This window comes from Pelophylax lessonae (genome assembly GCF_965119305.1).
Source record: "Pelophylax lessonae genome assembly, chromosome: 4".
NCBI classification, from domain to species: Eukaryota; Metazoa; Chordata; class Amphibia; order Anura; family Ranidae; genus Pelophylax; species Pelophylax lessonae.
Window position 1 is genome coordinate 122,415,472 of NC_138771.1, and position 24,097 is coordinate 122,439,568.

Consider the following 24,097-nt stretch of genomic DNA (forward strand, 5'->3'; position numbering starts at 1 on the left):
AAGAAAAGGCTTGTGTCTACATATCTTCGATCTTTGGAAGTATATTTGGTATTAACATTTGCCAATAAATACTTTACCTACTTCACTAGCCCAGTGAGCTTCCACTGTTTTCTGATACTGTTTTCTGATAAGGGAGCTCTAAAGCATGGGGAACTTCAACATGCAAGTAGAAACCTCAGTTCCTGAAGCTGTGCCTGACCCTACTAGTTCTCTTCTCTGTTTATTAGTAAGGTTGTCCATTATAGTGATGAACCAATAGCATGAGAGGCAGCTGATCCTAACACAGTGTCTGGAACTTAAAGCAGAGCTCCACCCAAAAGTGAAAGCTCCGAGGTAATTAGGAGCATGCCACACTGCGCCCCCACCCCTAAAATGTATGAGCATTATATGTAAGTAAACTCATCCATCCCCCCCCCCCCCCCCGAAAAAAAAAGAGCATTAAGCAATCTGCAATCTGATCTGCAATTGCAATCTGCAATCAATTTATGGGGTAAGCGATCTCCATGCTTACCCCATAAATTCCGCCTCCTCCCAGGACACATCCACCCCTGCTGAAATCCTCCCTCCAGTTTGTTTGTTTTCTTTTATAATATGTGGTCCAAATAAAATATGAATTTTTCAGCAAGATTACTATTTATATTTTTTCGAATGCCTTAGTGGTATAAGCCAGTTGTACTTCGCAAGCCCATTATGTAGAGGAATCCAAAATCCCCCCTCCTATCACAAATATTTGCCCCCCCCATTCCCCCTCCCAGCTCAAACCTCTCTCTCTGCAAATCCGCCCCACACAAATCGTCCCACCCAAAAAAAAAAATCACCCCTCCTAACAAAATCCTCTGCCCATCAAATATTCGCTCCCAGCACACATCCTCTCCCCTCACTCCAAATCCCCTCTCCCAGCGCAAATTTACACAAGCCGCGCATTCTGAGTGGTCCTGCTGTCTTCTGGAACCTGTGTGTCCCCCAGAATTCAGCAGGGGGTGGCCCAAAATTTAGTAGATCACCACAAAAGGATTGCGGCAATCGGACCCAGAAGTGGGAGCGGGAACCTGGTTTTGACAGGTATCCACTACCCCGTGAAAGGTGCCAAATGTGGCAGTGGAGAGGGGGAGGAAGCAAACAAGCGGACCTTCCCCCTTTGGGTGGAGCTCTGCTTTAAGTCGGTTTTTGCATATTAGAACTCCTCAGGTTTGGGGCTCCCATGGAGCTTTATAGGGCACATTAACATACCTATACAAACCTTTGCATACAGTATCTATCATTTATGTCTGCTTAACAGTTGGAACTTTGACATGTACAGAGGTTCACTTTTAGGGTGTCACAATAAGAAGATCTCAACCGCTGATGCATATACAGTTCATGAATGGTCTACTTATCGAACTCTTATATACACAGCCAAACCTCTTTTCCGCAGGATTCAGTGAACCATATGTGAAGCAGTGTCTACTCTTCATTCACCTCAAGAAATTATTCAGACATGCCAAATATTGTGCTTGTGTAGCCAGGTGCTAGCTAAATTTTCCTGTGTCATCGTGGAATATTCTGTAAAATCAGCTGCAGTGAGTCTGTTTCCCTCCAGTGCTCAGCATGGTCAATGTTTCATCATCACCTGAATGCAGAGCAAGCAGAGATCACAGCTTAAACCAAAGGATCTTGGGATATGTGGTCAGAGGAGCCAGGATTTGCACTGGAGCTAGACCGCTGCAGACTACAAGTTCCAGCCAGCTGGGAGAGATAGAAGAATCCTGGGTGAGGATATATATAGACTGGGCTGGGGAGGAGTCTTCCTCTTGGGACCATGGCCTTCAGCTGAGAACAGGGTCCCGGACACTCGGAGGGATGCGAGAAGGCACCGCAGCCTAGACAGCGTGGTGAGCCTCCAGTGGGTGTGGGAGCGGATCCACCATTGCCAGTTCCCCGTCAGCTGAGTAACTATCGGGGGTCACTCTCATCATCACTGGTACAGACACCGCTGAATCCCAGCGTCACAAGGTTTGTGGTCAGGCACCTTTCCCTGGTTGCAGATTCTTCAAGAGCCTGTTCCGAGATATCCTATTCCCTTGAGCTTTGATATTATTAGGATTGGGGAGCGGGCAGAAGCCCATCCTCTGTACACCCTAAAAAGACACTGCATGCAGACACCTTTATTCCATCTCTTTACATTAAAGCTTCAACAAAGAGACATTTTGCACATGTTATTTTCAGTTGCTGGACGTCATTGCACAGAAATTCCTCTGGGCCCTTGTTTAGCTAGCTGAAGACACTGAACATCACAAGGACTTCTCCACTCCCCCCCCCCCCCACACTTAAAGAACTCTGTTCACAATATCTGCACACATTTGGGGAACTTTTCTCAGAGATTAAGCATTGCATTTCCTGTGACTTGTTGTTCTATAGTTGTGCCCAAAGTGTATTGGGCCTGTGGCAGCAGGATTTAAGGCAGCAGTCTGACAAGAAAAGGTCATTCTCCTCACTTTCATACCTGATGTCATAGGTTCTTTTAGGATCTACTGGTTATTACTGTTTGATTTACAGTAAATTTCTTTGCATTGCATACCCTTCGTACATTTGCCTAGAGAAAGAGTTTAACATTGAAAAAAACATATTTGCCTTAGCCATACTTGGTGTGTCTGTTTTATAGAATCTTAAAGAGGCGCTCCAGGCTTCTTCAGAAAAAAATATAAAATCAGTAGCTGCTGACTTTAAATGTTAGGACACTTACCTGTCCAGGGATCCCGTGGTGTCTTCACCCCAGCTGATTTTTCCATTGGCTCTAAGGTGCTGCTGCTGCCGTTGCTTGTAAGGGAAACCGGCAGTAAAGCCTTGTGGCTTCACAGCCACTTCCCTACTGCCCATGCGCGCAGCGTGCTGTGGATTCTGAATGGCCCGGCGGTGGGGGAAGGAGGAGGGGGGGCCACGGCAAGATCACCCTGAAGTGGGAGCGGCTACCTGTCAAAACCAGGTACCCACTCCCCCCCAAAAGGTGCCAAATGTGGCACCGGAGGGGGGGAGGGGGCAGATAAGCTGAGCTTTCACTTTTGGGTGGAGCTCCGCTTTAAGTAAAATCCCTTTTTTTCTTTGCTGCAGTCTGGTGTCTGTGTAAGGGCTTGTTCACACTTGACTACATTTCTAACGCTTAGCAGACGCTCCTATAGCATTAGTATGGGCATTAGACTCTCTTTAATGAGCTTTAGTATGGGCATTAGACAGGCTTTTTACAAGCATCAATGAGGAGTTAAAAATGCTCCCCAAACGCCCTATGGGCAGTTCTGAATAGTTTGACAAGCGTTAAGGTGAGTTAAAACTGCTCCACAAACGCCTATTTCATTACAGTTAATAAGCTCATTTTTATGCCACACAACTGCCTGCCAGAGCATTTGCAAAGTGTTACCATAAACTTGAATGGGAGGCGTTGAAAGGCTTCAAACACCTCCTGACTCAACATGGGGCTTTCATTTTTTTTTTTTTTTCAAATAAAGTTTTATTGAAATTTTCCAAAATAACAGAATAGCCAAGGTTCAGCAAAACAACATCTAAACGGTTGAATTGAAAACCGCTATTTAAACAAGAGAACCAGAAAAGACTGATAAATCCAAATTACCATAGTGATTAGGTAAGGATAGCAGTGAAAGGAGGGGGGGGGGGTAAGGGGAGAGATGGAGGAGGAGGGATGTTGGAATTTAGGACTGTAGGAGAAGAGGGGGGAGGGAAGGGTTGGGAAAGGCAAGGCAAGTAATAACGAGGAGGGGAGAAGGTAAGGTGGGAACCTATGAAGAAATATAGGAGGAGCGCAATCACACCTGAAAAGTAACCAAAATATCAAGCATTATTTTGCATTCCTAGGGTCCCATATAGTATAAATAGAGACGGGAATGGCACTCCCAGGAGCACTCTACATCATGAATGTGTAAAGTACAGCAGGTGCACGATGGAGTGCACCCACACTTTAGGGCACGACAGGTTTGGGGCACTCAGGCTAAAGTCACTCATCGGCTACCGGCAATCGTATTAAAGTCCATCTCAGACTCAAAGATGGGAAACGTATGAGGGCTATAACACAGTAAGTTAAGGGCATTGCGGAATGTCTGGTGGGGGCTTTTATTTTGAAGCAACGCGATGCTAACGTTTTATGTTTTGATAGTGCTGTCCGTTGTATCTTGTGCATAGACGTTTGAGGGGTGTTTCTGCTTTTAATGCCAGCGTAAACTCAGCCTAACTGTATTACCATTTTGAAATATGTCTGAACCCAGGGTGGCAGAGGTGTCGGGAGGTTTGCAAGGTCAGGGCAACCTTTGGGGTCAGTCATCTTCCAGCGGCCATCACGGGGGTGGGGCTACATTTGTATTAATAAGCATTTCGGTAAGCTCTAATGCTCTCCTAGAGTAAAAGACTGAAGCATAAAAGCAAATTGATCCTTGGGCTTGCATTCATTTTGACGTGATGAGAAATAAACACTTGCTGACTGTCCAACTGTGCTTAACCTTGTGGACCAAGTACTTTTTTTAGTACTGCGTCATGAGTAGGTGGCGATGTTTCTGGGTAGAATGTTCTAGGTCATGTACAAAGTTCTACAGTAGCTGAAAAGCCTTGAGGGGTCTTGAAAAGCTGTCTTGAAATATCAAGCATATGACTGTATATGTCATCTTGAGCCTACATGTGAAAAAAAAAGAGTTTTTGTATGTTCAAAAAAAAAAAAAACAAAGGTAGATTTCTATGTTCCTCTGTATATCTGTAAAAAGCTTTACCTGACCCTTCATTTTAGGGCTTGGCTGGCTAGGTCTGCTCTGGCTGTCTGAGCAGAGAAGCCTTCTGAGGGAGGAGGCCGGAGACTGTTCATGAAATATTTAGCAACTGAGAAAGCTTCACACAGCCTGGTGCTGATCGGATGTGAAAGGTGCTTCTGTAACACATAGTCCCGAGAGGAGTGGGAGAGTGGGAGTTCAGAAACGCACACACATACTTACTGCCATTTTAGCTCATTTTTTATTTTGACAGGACTCTGCAGGGCTGTTAAAGGGAACTGACCCTAGAAAAGTAAGTTAGCTTTAAAGAAGATGGAGACATTATTATCATGTTTATTACTTAATTCATTGAAGTTAAGCTGAAAAGTTCCGCCTTCTGGACATCGCAATTCATTTTAAGGTTCTTTTGTTTTTGGCTTTGCAAGGAAAACAGTTTATGGAAGTTGAGATCTGTGGTCGTATTGTTTGCAGTAGGTCTTAGAAACAGGGGCCTCAAATCTCTTTCTATACAATGGGTTCACCACAAGTTAAAAAAAATTATATATATACTGTATATAGTAACTCATAAACACTTATATCATTAAGTGGAGCCTGCTGGTTGGCGGTTTATATATATGGAATTTGGTATTCTACATTCTGTTATTTTCAATGGGATGACACTGTAATAACAAAATCTTGCAGTAGAGAAAAGCCAATACTCTTTCAAAGTCATTTGTACCATGATTGTATACAAATTGTACCGTTTCCATATCTTGCATAAAAATATGTGTGTAGAAATATGTGGATTTTTGGTAATACCCTAATGGCAAGTGTAGTCTGATTGCCCACTTTAAACAGAAGTTATTTATATGTCATCATTTCCAATTAAATTACATAGTAGGTGAGGTTGAATAAAGACAATAGTCCATCCAGTTCAACCTGTGTAGGTGTGTGTGGCTGTAATCATCTCACATAGCCCTGAATGTTCTGATCCTTGAGATGTACGTCTAAAAGTCTTTTGAAAGCCACCATACTTCCCACAGAAACCACCTCTTGTGGTAGAGAATTCCACAGTCTTGTAGCCCTAACAGTAAAGAACCCCCCACGTTGCCTGAGGTTAAAATGCTTCTCCTCTAATCGCATTGTATGCCCTCTTGTCCTCATGCAATCCCTTCAAATGAACATCTTTTTTTCTAAGCTGAGATCCCCACTGAGATATTTATAAATTGAAAGACAAAAAACAGAGGATTTAATTGTTCCATAAACCAGCATTTCTGGATGCACAGAAGGCCACAAGAAAAAGTATTAAATATTTTTTTTCAAGTATAAATAGCAGCAACAAGACAGAATATAAAATGACCAGTACCACTGCTTTCTAAAGACAAGAATACATTTTGTACATCTGGCTTCAGAAAGTAGCAATTTACTGGTCCAAAAAAATCTCTAAAAATTGAATGATTTATATTGTCTTGCTGCTGCTGTTTATGCATTAGAGCATTTTATACTTTTGAATCAGACATCCGATGATGCAGGTTACTTGTAGAGATCCTTGATGAACTCACTTTGTTTATGCCAAAAAGGGTGAGACCGTTACATTCCTCTGTAGCTCTCCTACAACTGTGTCTGATAGACCTATATTGGCACTATGTTCATTAAAGTATACCGAGCAAGTAAGTATTTCGCGTTTTGCTAAGTAAAGTAAAGAAAGCCGGGGGGGGGGGGGGTCATTTTGACGCAGTTGGCTAGATCGCAAAATATAAGCCAAGGCAAGCCAAGAATACAGTTTTTATGCAAAGATTTTTTTAGATATAAGAGGGCATATAGAAGTGTGCAGAGTGTTCGCTCAGAATCTACAGTGACCATTGTCTTGGACAACTATGGATGAGGTACGCAGAATATCTTTCTGCTGGACAAGTTACAGGGCCTTAAATAACTATTTCCATGGTTTTTTTGGACGAGTATTGAAGGTGATGACATGTAAAAACCCACTGTTTTAAGAACGCTATGCATACCTTCATTGGTTCGGTGCAGGGCATTTCTCGAAATGTAAGAGTCAACCTCATTATACAGAGTTAATTATTTACTTGATCATTATCATTAGTCTTAGGGACATTTTTGTAAACTTCTCCAAGTAAAAAATAAGAGAAAAATGAGGTGTCACCTATCCTGTTAAATATTTGCATTTAGTAGCTTAAAGAAAATGTTACGAGATTGTGATTGACTCCTTCTAGTAGTACTGACATAAATGTTGCATAGTGTACAATCTAATTTTATTGATATTTCCTGTTCTAAAATATTCATAAAAACAATCCTTTTCACTCACGCTTGTAGAAAACACAGAGAGGTGAAAGGTGACAGCTCTTGGTGAAAGTAGGCCAGGGCTGCTTACTCTCACATGTCAACTAGGGTGGGGGAGAGCGGCCTGTGAAGCATGTGATATGCAAATGGCAGCAGAAACTTGTAATGGTGACCCTGCAATCCCATCAGGTTACATCAGATAGCACTGTGTACTGGAATAGTTTTTTCTTCCTTTACTCTGATGACATTGGACTAATTACCAGTTTGCTTTATGAGCCGCGGAACCGAACATTTAGGAATGCGTGTTTGTTGTTGTTATTATTATTCAGGATTGATATAGCTCCAACAGTTTGCTCAGTGTTTTACGATATAAAGGTGGACAGTACAGTAACAACACAATTCAATAGAAGAGGGTTAAAGCGGAGTTTCGGCCTCAGGGTAAATTTTAGATAAAAATACCCCCGGGACAGTCAGTGCTAGTACATTCCACAATGGATAGCCTCTGTACTGTCCCGGGTCGCACTTACCTTTTAGAAGAAATACTTACCTTTAAAATTTCTTCTCCAGCGCTGCCATCTCAGGTGTGGGCAGCTGAAGCCAGCGCGTCCTCTTCTGCCTCCTCTTCGGTGGCGTCGGAGTCCCAGAATGCACTACACCTGCCCCGCTTGTCACTTCCGTTGCAGGTGCGGCATCCCTGCACAGCTTCTGGGCATGCCCAGAAGCTGTTTAGCAAGGAATGACGCGCCTGCACCGGAAGTGACGAGCGGGGTCGGTGCAGGCGCATTGACTCCTGGGAGTGATGACGTTCAGCTCCCAGGAGTCACCGCAAGCCGGAAGCGACGACGCAGGCCGCGGCCCCAGAGGGAGAAAGTGGAAGGAAGGTGAGTATATTTTCTTCTATAATAAGGTAAGTGAACAAAAAATAATTCAGGAGCATCCATTTCTTTTTCAGGTGACCCTCAGCAAGCGGATGGCCCAAAATCGATTTTTTCGATTTTGAGGCCGGAACTCCGCTTTAAGCGGGCCCTGTTCTTGTGAGCTTACAATCTAATAGGGATATTCTAGATCAATCCAGCTTTTGACTATAAAGTTTATGCCAGCAGCAATGATAGTTATGAGTTGTACCTGACTACTTGACGCACAACATAATGCTTTCCTAGGTAAAATTCCAACATCCACATGTTGTTTATAGCTGTTAGTGAAAGCTAGTATAGGAGGTTCCCGGGTTACAAACATCCGACTTACAAATGACTCCTACTTACAAACGGAGGGAGACAACAGGAAGTGAGGAGAAATCTCCCCCTAGGAAGGGAAATTCACTCCTGTAAGAGGTATCATGGGAAAAAGGTGTCTCCACTGACACTTTATCACTAATCCTTGTTTCCACAATAACCCAAAATTTTCAAAATCCAGTTGTGATAGGGAGAGAAAGTGAGGTGAAGTCTTCTGAACAGGGGTACAGACAGCAAAACAAATGGTACAGGGGTGTCAACCCTTCCGTATGCTATCCATAAAAACGTAAAAATTATTCTTTTGGCTAGGGCTACACTTAAAAAATGTACCTGTACAGACTTACAAACAAATTTGACTTAAGAACAAACCTACAGTCTCTATCTTGTTTGTAAGCCGGGGACCGCCTATATATGTTAGGAACCCAAAGAATCGTCTAACCAAAAGTTTGTTAAATAAGTCAACTTGCCTGCATTTCTAGTGCCACTATCCTCTGCTATTGTCCACAAATGCATGCTCATATTGCACTCATGATAATTTACATGATTTCTTAATACTGAAACAATACTTGAGACCTCTTCTCTCTGATTAACCACTTAAGCCCCGGAAGATTTTACCCCCTTCCTGACCAGGGGGTTTTTTGCGATTTTTTACTGCGTTACTTTAACGGACAATTGCGCGGTCATGCGACGCTGTACCTAAACGAATTTCACGTCCTTTTTTTCCCACAAACAGAGCTTTCTTTTGGTGGTATTTGATCACCTGTGCGATTTTTTGATCATGCGCTATAAACAAAAAAAGAACGTAATTTTTGCAAAAATAACAATATTTTCACTTTTTTTATATGAAATTCCCCCCCAAAAAAATGTAAAAATCAAAATTTTTTAACATTTTCGGCCAAATTGTTTTATGCTACATATGTTTGGTAAAAAAAAAAAATCGCAAAAAGCGTATTTTGATTGGTTATTGCGTTTACTAACAAAGGGAAAGATTTTTGTCATTTTTGGTGTTTTTTTTTAACGAGTAATGGCGGCGATCTGCGATTTTTTTTGCGGTACTGCGACATTGCGGCGGACAGATTGGACCCTTGACTGACATTTTTGACACTTTTGGGGTTACCAGTGACATTACTGCAGTAATCAGTGCTATACATATGCACTGTTACTGTAAAAATGACACTGGCAGGGAAGGGGTTAACTGTATTGGACAGGGAGGGGTTAAGTGTGTCCTAGGGGCGTGATTCTAACTGTAGTGGGACAGGTCTCCTAGTGTAAAAACAGAGATCAACGGTTCTACGTAGTAGAACCATCTGATCTGCATTTTTACACAGGGGAGAATGACAGGCGGCTTGTTTACATAAGCCGCCCGCCTTTCTCCCGCTGTACCGACGATCGTAGTGTGACCGGTGGACATCGGGTCCGACGGTCACACGCCCACATTCCTCCCTGAACGAGCCGAGCTCGCCCGCTATTGGCTCAAATCCCAGTGACAGGCGAGCGACGTAGATCTACGTCACTCTGCCTGGCCGGGGCTGACTGCCGCAGTAAATATACTGTGTGCAGTCGGCAACCGGTTAATCTATCCAAAAAAACAAAAAAAAAAACTTCAGTGAAGTAAATTCATATAAAAATCTGCCTTATTCGGAAAAGAAAGTTGTGATGAGGTTCAAGGTGAATCTTGTGGGTTTACAGATTCACAGTCCTTTGCTGTTTTATATTGTACTATTGATATGCATATCTAAGACAAATTGATAAGTTCGTTATAACCTAATGATATAACAAGTATGACCATACCAACGATTGCTTATTTTTTTTTACATTACATTGTACAAATAATGTTTTTCTTACTATTTGAAATGTTTTGCTCTATTTTTCAAACCTTGTCAATTTTTTTATCACGTTATACAATCTTTTTAATATAAATTATTTTTATTTCAATAAAAGTTTGTAATAAAAAAAAAAGATTCACAGTCAGGGTGGATCTTCTAGATTGTAAGCTCTAACAAGCAGGGCCCTCTAGTTCCTCCTGTTTTGAATTGTATTGTAACTGTATTGTCTTCCCTCACATTGTAAAGTTCTGCGCAAACTGTTGGCACTATAAAAATCCTGTATAATAATATAATAATAATTTATGTGCTGATTCACGGAGGAGAAATATATATTTTTTTAAACCGTGATACATTACATGGCATTTGAACTATGGACAGAGAGCTTTTGAACAAACCAGCCTGATTACTTTATAAGGGGGAGGCACAGCCGTAAGGACAGTTTATTGGAAGCTGCTGTTGGGAAAGGATAGGGGAAGCTGACAAATGGCATAGGGAGATACTAGGGTCAGTTAAGAAACTGGACTTATTACATTAAAAACAAGCAGAAAGAAGATGGGTTCTATTTTAAAAGCCTCATATGCAAGTTCTTTTTGATCCCTTGGAGTTTGGACGAGCAGGTGGAACAGTCTTTGTATCAGATGCTTCAAAAAACCTACATATGAGGCTTTTAAAATGTAGACCGGCTTCCTGCTTCTGCTTGTTTAATGTGGAACTTATGCATTAGCTAGCGAACCACCAGAAGCCAGGACCCATGTTCAGAGGAGTCAGGGGGGTGCAAAAATAAGACAAATTCGACCAAAAAAAAAAATGGACATAAGTCTATTTTTAAAATTCCTTTAATTATAAATTAGGTCTAATTAGAGATGTAAAATTTCCAGAAATTTTGAAGCTATGGGAAAAAATAACCCTTTTTTCCCTGTTTTTCTAAAAAAAAAAAAAAAATTTTTGGAAAGATTGAAAAAAAATTCAGTGTGGAGTAGTTTTACAAATTAAAATGTCATTTTGTTACACTGGGAAGGTGAAATGCATTGTATATAAAAATATTATGCTTGAAATAAAAGTATAGCTTATTCAGTAAATAAACTAAACTTGCTTTTTAAAATTCTATATTTTGTTACAAATGAAATAACAAGGACTGAATATGTTAAGACCATTTCAACTATACATGAGAACAGGTAACCACCCCCTATGCATTTTCAATTATTGACAATGCAAATCCAGAAGGAATAATTACTCTTGCAAGAGCTTGATCAATGTTCTCCTGATTTTCAGGTGTCATTTTCTCTATAAATGAAGGGATTATGTATTTTTGCGATGCTGTGGTGTACAACACTTCCTTACTTAACCTGGCTAGCGGTATCCCCGAGCGTGACTCGGGGTGGATTTTCTATGCTGTTATCGGTATCCCCGAGTCACGCTCGGGGTGGATGGGCAGAGCGTTCAGCGGTCTCTTACCTTTTCCTGGCGATCCAGCGATGATCTACCATTGCTGTGATCGCCAGCCGTCTGAGATCCCCGCCGCTCGTCCGTCCTCCGTCGGTGTGATGACTTCCTAGTTCCGTTCCCTGCAGCAGCAATGCTGCATGGGAGAGGAACTAGGGAGGGAAATTCAAACGTTGAACGTTGCACAAAACACAAACACACACATAACATTTATATTATATATATATATATGTGTGTATATTTGTATATATATATATATATATATATATATATATATATATATACACACACACACACACATACATATATATATATATATATACACACTCATATACACGTATGTGTATATGTATATATATATATATATATGTATATTTATATATATATACACATATATATATATATATATACATACATATATATATATATATATATACACATATATATATATACACACCTATATATATATATATATATATATATATATATATATATATATATATATATATAATATATAATATATCGCATGAATTATAATCTAATCAATAATATAATTTTATTATATAATATATATATAAATATATATATATATATATATATTATATAATAAAATTATATTATTGATTAGATTATAATTCATGCGTTTGTGTTTCAAATTTATCACATCTGGGATGTCTACTAGAGTCTTGTTTTGGTCAGGTTTAAGTCAATAATTACTAAGAATTGTAGGCCTATAATACATAACGCCAAATTTCCATGAAAAAAATTGTACCGCTTTTGGTACAGAATTCCTGACATAATCATACTGCCAGGGAGGTTAAAGATGCTGCTGGTGAAAAAACACTTTGCAATGAACCAGAAGCAGCAGAAAGAGTGTTTCTGGAATGAGAAGTGAAAAACTACATCATTTCATTCCATAAAGTATTTTTAATTTCTTTAGGGCACCCTTGTAAAAAAAAAAACAAAAAAAAAAAACAGATTATAATAATTTGCAAATCTCATAAACCCATATTTTATTCACAATAAAAAATAGAAAACATATCAGATGTTTAAACTGGGAAAATGTACCATTTTAAGAAAAAAATAAGGTCATTTTTAAATTGATGGTAGCAAAACATCCCAAAAAAAGTTGTGACAGACCAACAAGAAGCTGACAGAAAAATACAAGGTACTAATAAGGAAAAGCTGTAAGAACATTTTGTAACTAATTAGTTTAATTGCCAACTGGTCAGTAACATGATTCGGTATAAAAAGTGCATCTTAGAGAGGTAGAGTGTCTCAGAAGTAAAGATGGCCAGAGGTTCACCAATCTATGAAACGCTGCATCTAAAAATTGACAACGGATGTCAGAATAATGTTCCTTAACATAAAATTGCAAAGACTCTAACTATATCATCATCTATAGTGTATATTATCAAAAGATACAGAGAATCTGGAGAAATCTCTGTTCACAAGGAACAAGGCCAAAACTCAATAATGGATGCCCGTTCTCTTAGGGCCCTCTGACTGTACGACATTTAAAACAGGCATGATTCTGTGATGGACATCACTACATGGACTCAGGAATACTTCCAGAAATCAGTGCCTGTGAACATAGTTTGTAGTGCCATCCAAAAATGCAAGATAAAGCTCTGTCATACAAAGAAGAAGCCAAATCTGAACATGATCCAGAAATGCTGCCATCTTCTTTGGGCCAAAGCTCATTTAAAATGGTCTGTTGAAAAGTGGAAAACAGTTTTGTGGTCAGGTGAATTGAGATTTGACAATCTTTTTGGCAACCATGGGTGTCACATCCTCCAGGCTAAAGAGGAAAGTGACCTTCTGGCTTGTTATCAGCGCTCAGTTCAAAATCCTGCATCTCTGATGGTATGGGGTGCATCTCAGTGTGTATGAAATGGATAGCTTGTACATCTGGAAAGGCACCATCAATGCTGAAAGATTTATCTATGTTTTAGAGAAACATATGCTTCCATCCAGACCATGTCTTTTCAGGGAAGGCCTTACATATTTGAGCAGGATATACTGCATCTATGACAACAGCATGGTTTCCTAGTAGAAGAGTTTGGGTGCTTAACTGGCCTGCCTGCAGTCCAGACCTTTCACCACCTGGAAATTTTTGGCACACCTTGAATGAAAAATATATAATAGAAGGCCCAGAACTGTTGAGTGGTTAGAATCCTATATCAGGTTGGAATAGGACCACATTTCTCTCTCAAAACTCCAGCAACTGGCCTCCTTTGTTCCTAGACATTTACAGAGTGTTGTTAAAATAAGGGGGGGGGGGTGCTACATGTGGAAAATATGGCCATGTCCTAACTTTTTTGAGACGTGTTGCTGCCATCAATTTTAAAATTATCTATTTTTTTCTCAAAATTCTACATTTTCTCCGTTTAAACATTTGAAATATTTTTTATATATATATTTTTTGTGAATAAAATATGGGTTTATGAGATTTTAAAATAATTGCATTCTGTTTTTATGTAGAGTTTACACAGCTGTCCAAGTTTTCTGGAATTGGGGTGGCACTTTCCAATATGCACTTTTCCTTTGGGGTATTATGGGCAAAGACGTAAAATTATCTTACTATATGAAAAGCTTTTATACTCCATATGCACGAGGCCTGAGGTATTACAATTAAAGTAAATACATACTGACTACTTTATTATTGGTACTACAGTATTTACAGAAAATGTACTTCTAGATTGTAAGCTTCAACGCGCAAGACCCTCTGATTCCTCGTGTATTGAATTGTACTGTAACTGTATTGTCTTCCCCACACTGTAAAGCGCTGCGCAAACTGTTGGCGCTATATAAATCCTGTATAATAATACTATAAATTGCTCTAATGATATAAAAAAACACCAATGATGTATTCATTTTTTGCTTTCATTTTTTTCCATGGATTTCCCTAAATGCTTTGTTGACCTCACTTTGGACGTAATGTGGAACTTCACTTCATGTTGATAGGCCCTCCTCTGCTATTTGTGGGAGAGAAAATAGAATTCTCACAGCCTCAGAAAAGTTCTGCTCCCTTCCTCCATGTCTCTTGTCATTCTAATTACGAGCGCTGTTTGTTTATCCTACCCCCATATCTGCCAGAAAAGGGCCAGCTTGAGGTCTTCAGTGTTTAAAAAAGGAAACTCAGTCCCAGGAGTCTGTTTCCATGGATTCCTGAGACTGATGTGAATTTGTATATATTCTGTATATAGATCCCCTTGTTTCTTTTAAACAGAGTTAAAGCTCTTGGTAAATTCTAATCAGATAAACATATTCTTAGCAGCACTCTGGGCAGTTTTCCACTTGTAGTAATCTCCCAGGCATAGTAAGATTTTTATTTTTATTTTTTTTTATAATATTTGCTTTTTAAGTTTCTATAAGAAGACTAACAGGTCACACATTTTCCCACAAACTATCACATCCTTTGATTTCTAATAAGCCCCCCAGTACATGTGCACCATTATAGAATAGACTGACCACTCATTAGGTGATAGTGCTGCAATAGAATAGAACTGAGCCTTATTTGCGAAACAATTGTAGTGTACTGTACATGGTAACAAATGGGTATCAAATGAGCACAATAAAGCACCAAAATCAGTAGTATCAGTCTTAGAAATATTGCAACATATGGAAAATGATATAAACGTAGCCAAATTACCATTTAGAAAACGAAATGTCTTCTACTTTCCTCCTTTGTTTTCATTGTGTCCCCCAGTGTGCTTTCACTCCAGTCCTCTACTGCCAACCATCAAACCCTCTGCACACCTCTTCTGCACATACTGGTTTCACACTTTCCAGGACTCCTCTTCTGTACATACTGCCTGCCATCATACAGTTCACACTCCTCTCCTGCATATGCTTCCCTGCTTCACACTCTGCTGGACTTTTTTGCTCAGCATACTGCCTGCCATCATATAGTCCACACTTCTCTTCTGGACATACTTCCCACTAATGCTGGCCATAAATTGATCCAAGTTGGACCAGTTCAGCAGGGAACCATTCCCACTCCACAGGAGGCAATCTAACAATTGGAAAGCTCTTTATTTAATTCCGATCAGCAGGGAATCTGTAAGCTGATCCCCTGCAAATTGGACGGATGACACACTTGTGTCCGTTTACACCCACCTACCTCCAGGTCCTCCAGGTCCGATCGAGTTTCCTTAAAAAAATGGAAGAGGACTCTGTCCTCTTCCCTTTAGGGTGGAGCGGATCGGAGGTAGCCAGGGGTAAGCAGACAGCCGAGTCCTTTAACTCCTGGTCGCCCATTAAGCAAAGTAGGCTCTCTCTGTGTCCAGAGCGGGCACAAATAAAGCCCACTCTGCTCTATGGGCAGCCAGGAATAAATTGACTCCACTGTCCATTTACATCAGGCTACCTCTGATCCGCTCCCCAGGGGCCTAAGAGTTAAGGGGTTCTGGGCCCTCAACATTTCACCCCGCAGGGGTGACTTTGACAAAGCACTCCTTCGGGCTGAAAAAGCCTGGATTTTCCGGCTTTCCACACTCACACCATATGGGCTCAACAAGGAACTAAGCCTCAAGGTCTTCCTGGACCCCTAAACATAGCCCCTAGCCTCTTTATCCTCACTATTAGGTTTTAGGACCTGTAATAGCTATGGCTAAATCTCCCCCACTTCATGAGTTGTTTGCCCCCTGTCCCCCGTTAATCAGGGGCCGCTTTCAAAATAGTATCATTATTCTCATCATTTGTATATTTTTTCTGCCATCTTGAGTATACACACTGTAGGACAGTACACCCTTTACTCAACTATTAGCATGGTTTAGGCCATCTGACTGTATTCAGTACACTACCTTCTGCCTTGATGACCATGCTCTGCATTAAAGTTGTACCCCAGCTCATGCTAATTCTAAGTGGGAATATGTATTTACCTTAGTGTCTATTTATGTTTCTACTTTATTTATACACTATATGGTTATTTACTAACCTGGTCACTGTTAAGCAAGAGTATAAACTACATAGACCTCGACACTATGTTTTGTGAGATGGCCTTGTCCCCCCCCCCGCCCCCCCTCCCCTGCACTGGACTTTTATTACCCTTCACCGCCAGGTCTTTTATATGGTCAAATTGACCGACATCGGGAACTAATACCAGATTGTACCGCTGTGGTAAAGTGGTGGTAGTACCACATTTATACCACCAGATGGCCTCAGTCTTAACATTTCCGGGAACATCTAATTGCTGATTGCTGTCACCATGGTTTCAGCCTATATAAACGAACCCCGGAGAACGTGATGACGTCCTGAGGAAGCGTGCGTAAGCACGCGAAACGCGTCGACATCACACGTTGACGCCCCGCCCACCCTTCGTCCCCGTAGGAGATCGCACCGGACTGGCTGAACACATCCACCGTGACCCGGAAACAGCACCAGGACTGCACCCGGACACGGAACTGAGTCTGCCCCTGCAGATTCCTTGATGGTAGAGGCCACAACGCCACTGGCAGTTACAAACCCATTGGACAGCCGAATCATCCTTCATCTGCGTCTGCCTGCCCTGACTGTGACCTAAGTGCGGAGCACGCTACCTCCATCCCTGTTGTCTTGGATGAGCACGGGTGATATCTGGTAAGACCAACACTTCCTTTAATACACATCCAACTTTGGATCATCAGTTAAGCATGGTCGCTATACCTCATCCCCGAAACCTCTAGCAGCTCCAGCCAATGGTCTGACCGGGACTTCTCTCATGCAGACTCTAGACTTCTGAGCTGTCCCAGTACTGCCAATTTTTGGATCAGCCAACCAGTGAACAAGCATCTCTGGCGATCAGCCATTATTTGGGACTAAATTATAGTCCTTCCTCTACATACACGGGAGATCCCCTTTAGGAGACAAACATTCACCCATACTGCTGTTTTAGCAAAGTGGCTGGTTAAGCCCGGATCCCCCCAACATATCCCACCTTATTGGTACTTGCTGATTAAGCAAAACGGCTGGTTAAGCCACGATCCCTCCAAGCACCACCATTCCGTGCACTGCCCCGTTGGGCAAGGTTTCCTTGGAGGATCTCAGCCAGGAAATGAGACTTACACCATAGGGAGCAGGCCCGTGTTGTTTGTTACTACATGAGACAATGATGCTTTATTTTGTCCAATTTTTGTGATGCACTGACGATACTTCTTGACATGACGTCATATTAATACATTTAGTATTTTTTTCAGGTGCCACCCCACACTTTATCGGCACCCCATGTACTTTCCCTCTACGGGCTCACCATAGTTCCCTCCTGGCCATAGCACTGTTGCTCGGGCTTCAAGAGTGATTTTCAGGTCGTGTATCCTCGACTAATCACACTCAGCCCGTTAACAACAGTGCATACTGGGACTGGGTGGGCGGGGACCTCAATGTGTTTTATTGCTGTCTGTACCATTCTGACCCCCAAGGGGTCCACGGAGTCAAACAGTTCACCTGATGAGCTTCCACACCTCTTTTACTGATTAGATTTACCTGTTTATATTTTTCATGTGTGTATATCTTCACCAATAAAGCTTTTTTGTCTGCACCTATATCCCTGTGAGCCCCTCATTGCAACCATTCACGGAGGGAAATTCTTGTCCCTCCACCTCCCAACCTTTTTTTTACCTCTGATCCGCTCCATCTAAACAGAAGAGGATGGAGTCCTCTTCCATGTTTTTTTAAGCAAACTCAATCGGACCTAGAGGTAGGTGGGTGTAAATGGACACAAGTGTGTTATCCGCCAAATTAACAGGGGATCAGCTCACAGATGCCCGATTGATCGGAATGGAATCTTCCCTGCTTAAAAGAGGCCTTATTTGCTGCATCTCTTGTCCAGGTTCATTGCTATACTGGCCATACACATAAAGATAAATTATCATTTATCATAGATTCCATAACTTGAAATGGTCCAGGAAAAGGAACAATTCAGTTAAATTAAATTTTACTCTCCATCAGTCGTCCATCCAAATTGATCACTGAATTGACTGCTTAGTTACTAAAAGCTTTCTGGAATAATCCATTCAAATAAATTAAAACAGTCATTATATTGAACAATCATATAAATTTGTCAGCATTAATGTTACTATTGAACCCATAAGCTGTTTTGATTGACACTCCTGTAATTGACGGTTTCTGCACAGACTTCCGTTGAGGATTTGCCTTCAAATAGGTGTCCTTCAATAGGATGGGCAGCGAGAGGTAACTATTTACAATCTTCTTTCCAGGTACAGCTTTTTTGCACATTTTTTTTATCAACAGGGTTCCCTTAAAGTCTAAACTACCGTACAGGCTAATGGTTCACAAGGTAATGCAGCAAGGGAAATAGTGCAACAGTCATGAAGTCTGCAGTGGCAGCCCCTTATTTGTATCCTCAGAGTTTCCCTTTCAATAACCCATTATATTAGTAGTAATAATATTATAATAACATATTACACTGCTGCACTCAGTGTGGGTCATTAGTGCTATGCATTGCTTTCTCATGTAGTACTGTGTCTTATTTTTTTTTTTTATAGTTCTTATTACATTTTATAGTTCCCCACAATTCATCTAATATGAGGTTATAATAAATATTGAGTCCTTGCTGTTCCTAAAATACCAAATATGTTGTCTTAAAGATGAATGTTCTCCCGTGTCTGCCGTATTTATTATCATAAGACCTCGTTGGCTAACTCATACTAAGAGAATGGATACAAATTACTGACATGTTGGTATAAAACCCCACAGCTACGACATCAAATACACACTCCTGCACATTTTCTGGGACTATAAATTAAACACTACAAGAACTCTCTTCACAAACACTTCTTGAATGGATCAAAGGCTTGTAATCCTGTTATTTGGAAAAAAACAGAACTGCCCAGTAAAGGACAATCGTTTGCCAGAAAAAAATGACATACAGCAAATGTAACAGCTTACAAGGGTTACTAAACCCTGGATCCTGCACTCACTATATCTGGTCTCCCACAATACACAGAAAATGGAAATGCAATTATTTTAGTAAATATAAACTGCTAAATACCTTTTCTCATCAGCAGTATATAGCAGTCTTGTGACTTCTATCAGTGTCTGGTTAAAGCTTGTATTAGGAGTTTTCAGTCTCCTCTGAATGTCCCATGAGGCTGCAGGATCCCTGACCCTCTGTCTGGACAGTGCTGGTTGGCCCTGTGCCAATTACAAGCACTCTTCCAAGAAAAAAAACTCTTTAGCAATATACACCAAACTGGGCATGTGCAGAGTTCCCCCAAGGCTGTGGTCTATCTGGGGATGAATTGGAGACTGTGGAAGAAGGAGATGATCAGAGAAGACAGGAGTAAATAGCCTTTAAAAAAAAAAAGGATTAATTCCTTAGGTTCCACAGTGCCAATAACAAGCTTGCTTTACTGCATATACAGACTGATTTTACTGTTGTGGGTTTAGTAACACTTTAAGTCCTAATAGACCAATCGGAAAAGTACTTTCAAATTTGGATGATGTAGTTCCTCTACAAGGACTCTTGTGTCTTAATGTCATAACTCTTGATAGGAACTCCCTGTCACCTTGACCAACAGCACAATGCCAGAGTGCTGCACACCAGAGAGGGAGTTATGCACCCCCCCCTCTTTTAGCCCAACACCCCTCCTTTTCTCCTGTTGCCCCCCCCCCCATTTCTGCATACCCAGCTACCCTACAAGTAGGAAAACTGCAATGGAGAATGATGGTTACCCCCATACTGAGTTTGCTCAGTAAGCCCAGTTGCATGGTAAGTGCCAGTACACTCACGCCTGGGCAAGGGCCCATATTTCATATCAAATGAACAATGGAGTGCTTTGATACATTGTATATGCATGTGTGATTTGTTTTGAAATGTCGATTCGGATGTCTGACAGCTACCCACCATTTTGATTTACAGCATGTAGTTGTAAATGCATGAGACCCGTTTGTACTCTGTTGCCTTTATTTCATGTGATCACAAACTAAATAGGTTGTAATTGTTGTTGTTTTCCTTTTAAATTGCATTTATAAAGAAAATACCAAAAATGTCTTGTCCATTCTTAGGTTGCTTGCATTTTTTAAGGTTTCTCAATGCTTGGGTATCTCCTGTCTTACACTTCTATTACTGTGGACTTTGAGGAAACTCCGAGTTCCACCTCTACCACCTTGAACAATTAACTTGACTGTACAGCTCCAAAGTCAGTCTCTCTCTCCTGGAATTACAGTTATTCTAAACATTTCCTTTTTTTAAAAAACAAATGAACCTTCTTGCCTTCTGAGTACCCCCCCCCCCCTAGAAAGCCGCTTGCAAAGGGGGTACTCATGCGGGCTCGCTCCTGGACTCTGCTGCGTGCGTCCAAAAACACAGACAGCGGGGCTTTGTCCTGTCCCTGCTGCCTCATTACAGGATTTGATTGACAGCAGCTGGAGCCATTGGCTCCATATGAATCTGCTCTGTGAGGAGGGAGAGCGGAGAGACATGCTGCTCTCAGGCAAAGCGCTGAATCAAGATAAGGCTTAGGTAAGTTATAAGTATAAGGATGGGCTGGGAGGATCCTAGACACAGAAGGTTTTTTACCTTAATGCAGAGAATGCATTAAGGTTAAAAATCTTAAGGCTTTAGAACCACTTGAAAGACATGAGCGCGATGGTAAGAGAGGATTGCTGAATGCCAGAATGACAGGCTACAGGAAAGTCTGTACAGGGCCTCCAAGGCTCTTGAAGGGTCTGTGTTATGTTAGCAATTGCTATTTTTTCTTTACCAAGTATGGCAGCCTGAAGTGTCATCTGTATTTCAATAAAGTTCAGCATTTTGGGCTTGTTGCTCTTCATTATGGACTATTGGGCTTGGAAGGAGCCTTGCTGAGCACTTGCTTTTTCCTGTGTTTCTGAGAAGATTGAAAGGGTAAAGTGAATATTCTTTCTTTACTGACTAATGTTTTTTTTTTTTTTTGTCTTAAAGAATTAAAACTAGCTAGCCAGGCTAGGATGGTCGCACTCTAATTAAATCGCCTTTATTGGTTTCATACTATCAAAAACATTCCATACAGCAAATAGTGGTGAAAAGACAGTACAGCTAACGCGTTACACACCTCTCCTGGTGCTTAATCGTAGCTTTGATTACTCAGCTATAAATAAGCACCAGGAGAGGTGTGAAATGCATTAGCTGTACTGTCTTTTCACCACTATTTGCCGTATGTATTGACGTTTTATCACATGGAACCAATAAAGGTGATTTAATTAGAGTGCGACCATCCTAGCCTGGCTAGCTAGTTTGAATTCTAACATGGCTGATTGGGTTTGGCCTGTAAGAGCAGTATACATTTTGATTAGAATGTTGCAGGGGTCAGGAGTAATGCAAAGTTCAGAGGTCAGTAGTATATGATACACACTGCAGGGGTTAGGAGTAAATAATGCAGAGTGCAGTGGAGTAAGTAAAGTTGTGTTCAGAGGTCAGCAGTCAGAGGGCAAACCTCAGTGGTATATAATGCATAGTAAAGGATTCAGGAGTAAGTAATGCAGAGTTCAGAGATCAGTAGTATGTAAGGCAAACCTTTGATCAACAGAGTGCAGAGTGGTCTAGGTCCTCAGTACCCCAAAATACCCAATGCCCAGTGCCCCACACAACAATGCTTATGCAACGCTGTACCCAAATTAAATTTATGTCCTTTTTTTCCCCACAAATAGAGCTTTCTTTTGGTGGTATTTGTGCGATTTTTACTTTTTGCGCTATAAACAAAAAAAGAGCGACAATTTGGAAAAAATAAAAATATTTTTCACATTTTTTTATATGAAATTCCCCCCATAAAATGTAAAAATCTAAATTTTTTATCATTTTAGGCCAATTTGTTTTCTGCTACATATTTTTGGTAAAAACAATCGCAATAAGCATATTTTAATTAGTTTGCGCACAAAGTTATTGCGTTTACTAACTAAGGGAAAGATTTCTGTCATTTTTGGTGTTTTTTTTTTTAACGAGTAATGGCGGCGACCTGCGTTTTTTTTTTCCGGGACTGCGTCATTGCGGCGGACAGATCGGACCCTTGACTGACATTTTTGACACTTTTGGGGGTACCAATGACATTACTACAGTAATCAGTGCTATACATATGCACTGCTACTGTAAAAATGACACTGGCAGGGAAGGTGTTAATTTTTATTGGAGAGGGAGGGGTTAATGTATGCCTGGTGCTTACTAACGTGTGTGGGGGGAGGTGACTGAGTGACACAGGGACAGATCGCAGGTTCAGCTATGCTGAACCCTGCAATCTGACCCTGTCTGTCACTTAGGAGATCCGCCCGCTTTGTTTACACAAGCGGGTGGATTTCCACACTCGATTCCCCGACAATCGGGGAAGAGCAGCGGTGATAACCGCTGCTCCTCCCCTGGCCCGACTCCCGCTGTAACTGAATACATTTCCCTCTCTCGGCGCGCGCCGCCGAGAGAGGGAAATGTCTGGTGACGTAGGTCTACGTCGCCAGACGATAACGAGCCACTTTGCCGCAGTACAGTCAACGTGACTGGTCGGCAAGTGGTTAAATAACAAACCTGCTCTGTACAATGGTTTTGCACAGAGCAGCCTTTATCCCATTCTGCACAGGTACCCCGCTGGCGCTCCTGCCCCCCCCCTTCTGAATGCCCCAATCCTGAGCACCCCGCTCTCTCCTCACAGGCTGTTTAAAAGGAGCAGGAGCCAATGGCTTCTACTGGTGCCTTCATTGCCAGTGAGGAGAGAGAGAGAGCACAGAGAGCTGCTGCTTTTGGGCACAACTCTGAATTGAGATAGGGCTTAGGTAAGTATAAGGGGATGGTTGGCCGGGGTATGCCCCTGAGACCCTGTCTTGCACTTGAAAATTTTTCAATAAAATGAATAAAAAAAAAAAAGCATAAGGGGGTGGGGGTTGGGGGGATCCTGTGCACGTGTGCAAACAAGGTTTTTTTCCCCTAATGCAGGGACTGCATACTGTAGTATAAAAATTAGGTTTAATTGGGCTTTAAGTATGTGTAACAATCCCCTGGTCATTAAACCTCAGATCATGGAGAGTCAAGGGCATGTACATACAGTATAAGCATTATGTTGTCTCCTTACAAAGAGAAGTGCTAGGCGACATCCTCACTCTGAAAGGAGCAGCCAGAGCTTCTACATGTGAATGCAGTGTGTTGTTACATAAAAGTAACTGAGATCACTATCTCATGTCTGCTATACTAGGGGAATGTTAGGTATGTTTAAAAACTGACAAGGACCACCAGTCTATGCAAAAAAAAAAATGAATGTTTTTCCTGAAATTGCACCCACCACATGGTTCCCACGTATGGGATGTTCACCCTTGGCCCACCAATGGCTTTCCAATCACTTTGCAGCTCTAAAGAACACCAAGATTAAGGTAAGAAATGTAAATTGTGTAATAAGGTATGAAACTACAATAGTAACTATCATTTTTTGTGTTTCTATAAATTAATTGTAGCTTTACTATAACACTACTGGTGCTAATAAATGTCCAGAACTCTATACCCATTACCCCTTCTGTCTTCTTTGTTTGTTCACCCTGTTAGTTGCATTATACATTTGTGACCTATAAAGACCCACACTGCGGTTTCTGCTAGTCAATATTTTTATTTATATATGCATAA

The 24,097-nt window shown here is 41.1% G+C and overlaps 1 protein-coding gene across 1 annotated transcript in view; it reads right to left on the minus strand.

The window, feature by feature from the left end:
• The window catches only part of TERB2 (telomere repeat binding bouquet formation protein 2), a gene marked incomplete at its 5' end in the record, with an annotated part of 194,308 nt that overhangs the window by 71,124 nt on the left and 99,087 nt on the right, over nt 1-24,097 (minus strand). The window contains one exon of the mRNA XM_082253501.1: nt 19,711-19,770. Coding sequence (XP_082109627.1) covers nt 19,711-19,770 — 60 coding nt within the window. The remainder of the gene's footprint in view (nt 1-19,710; nt 19,771-24,097) is intronic.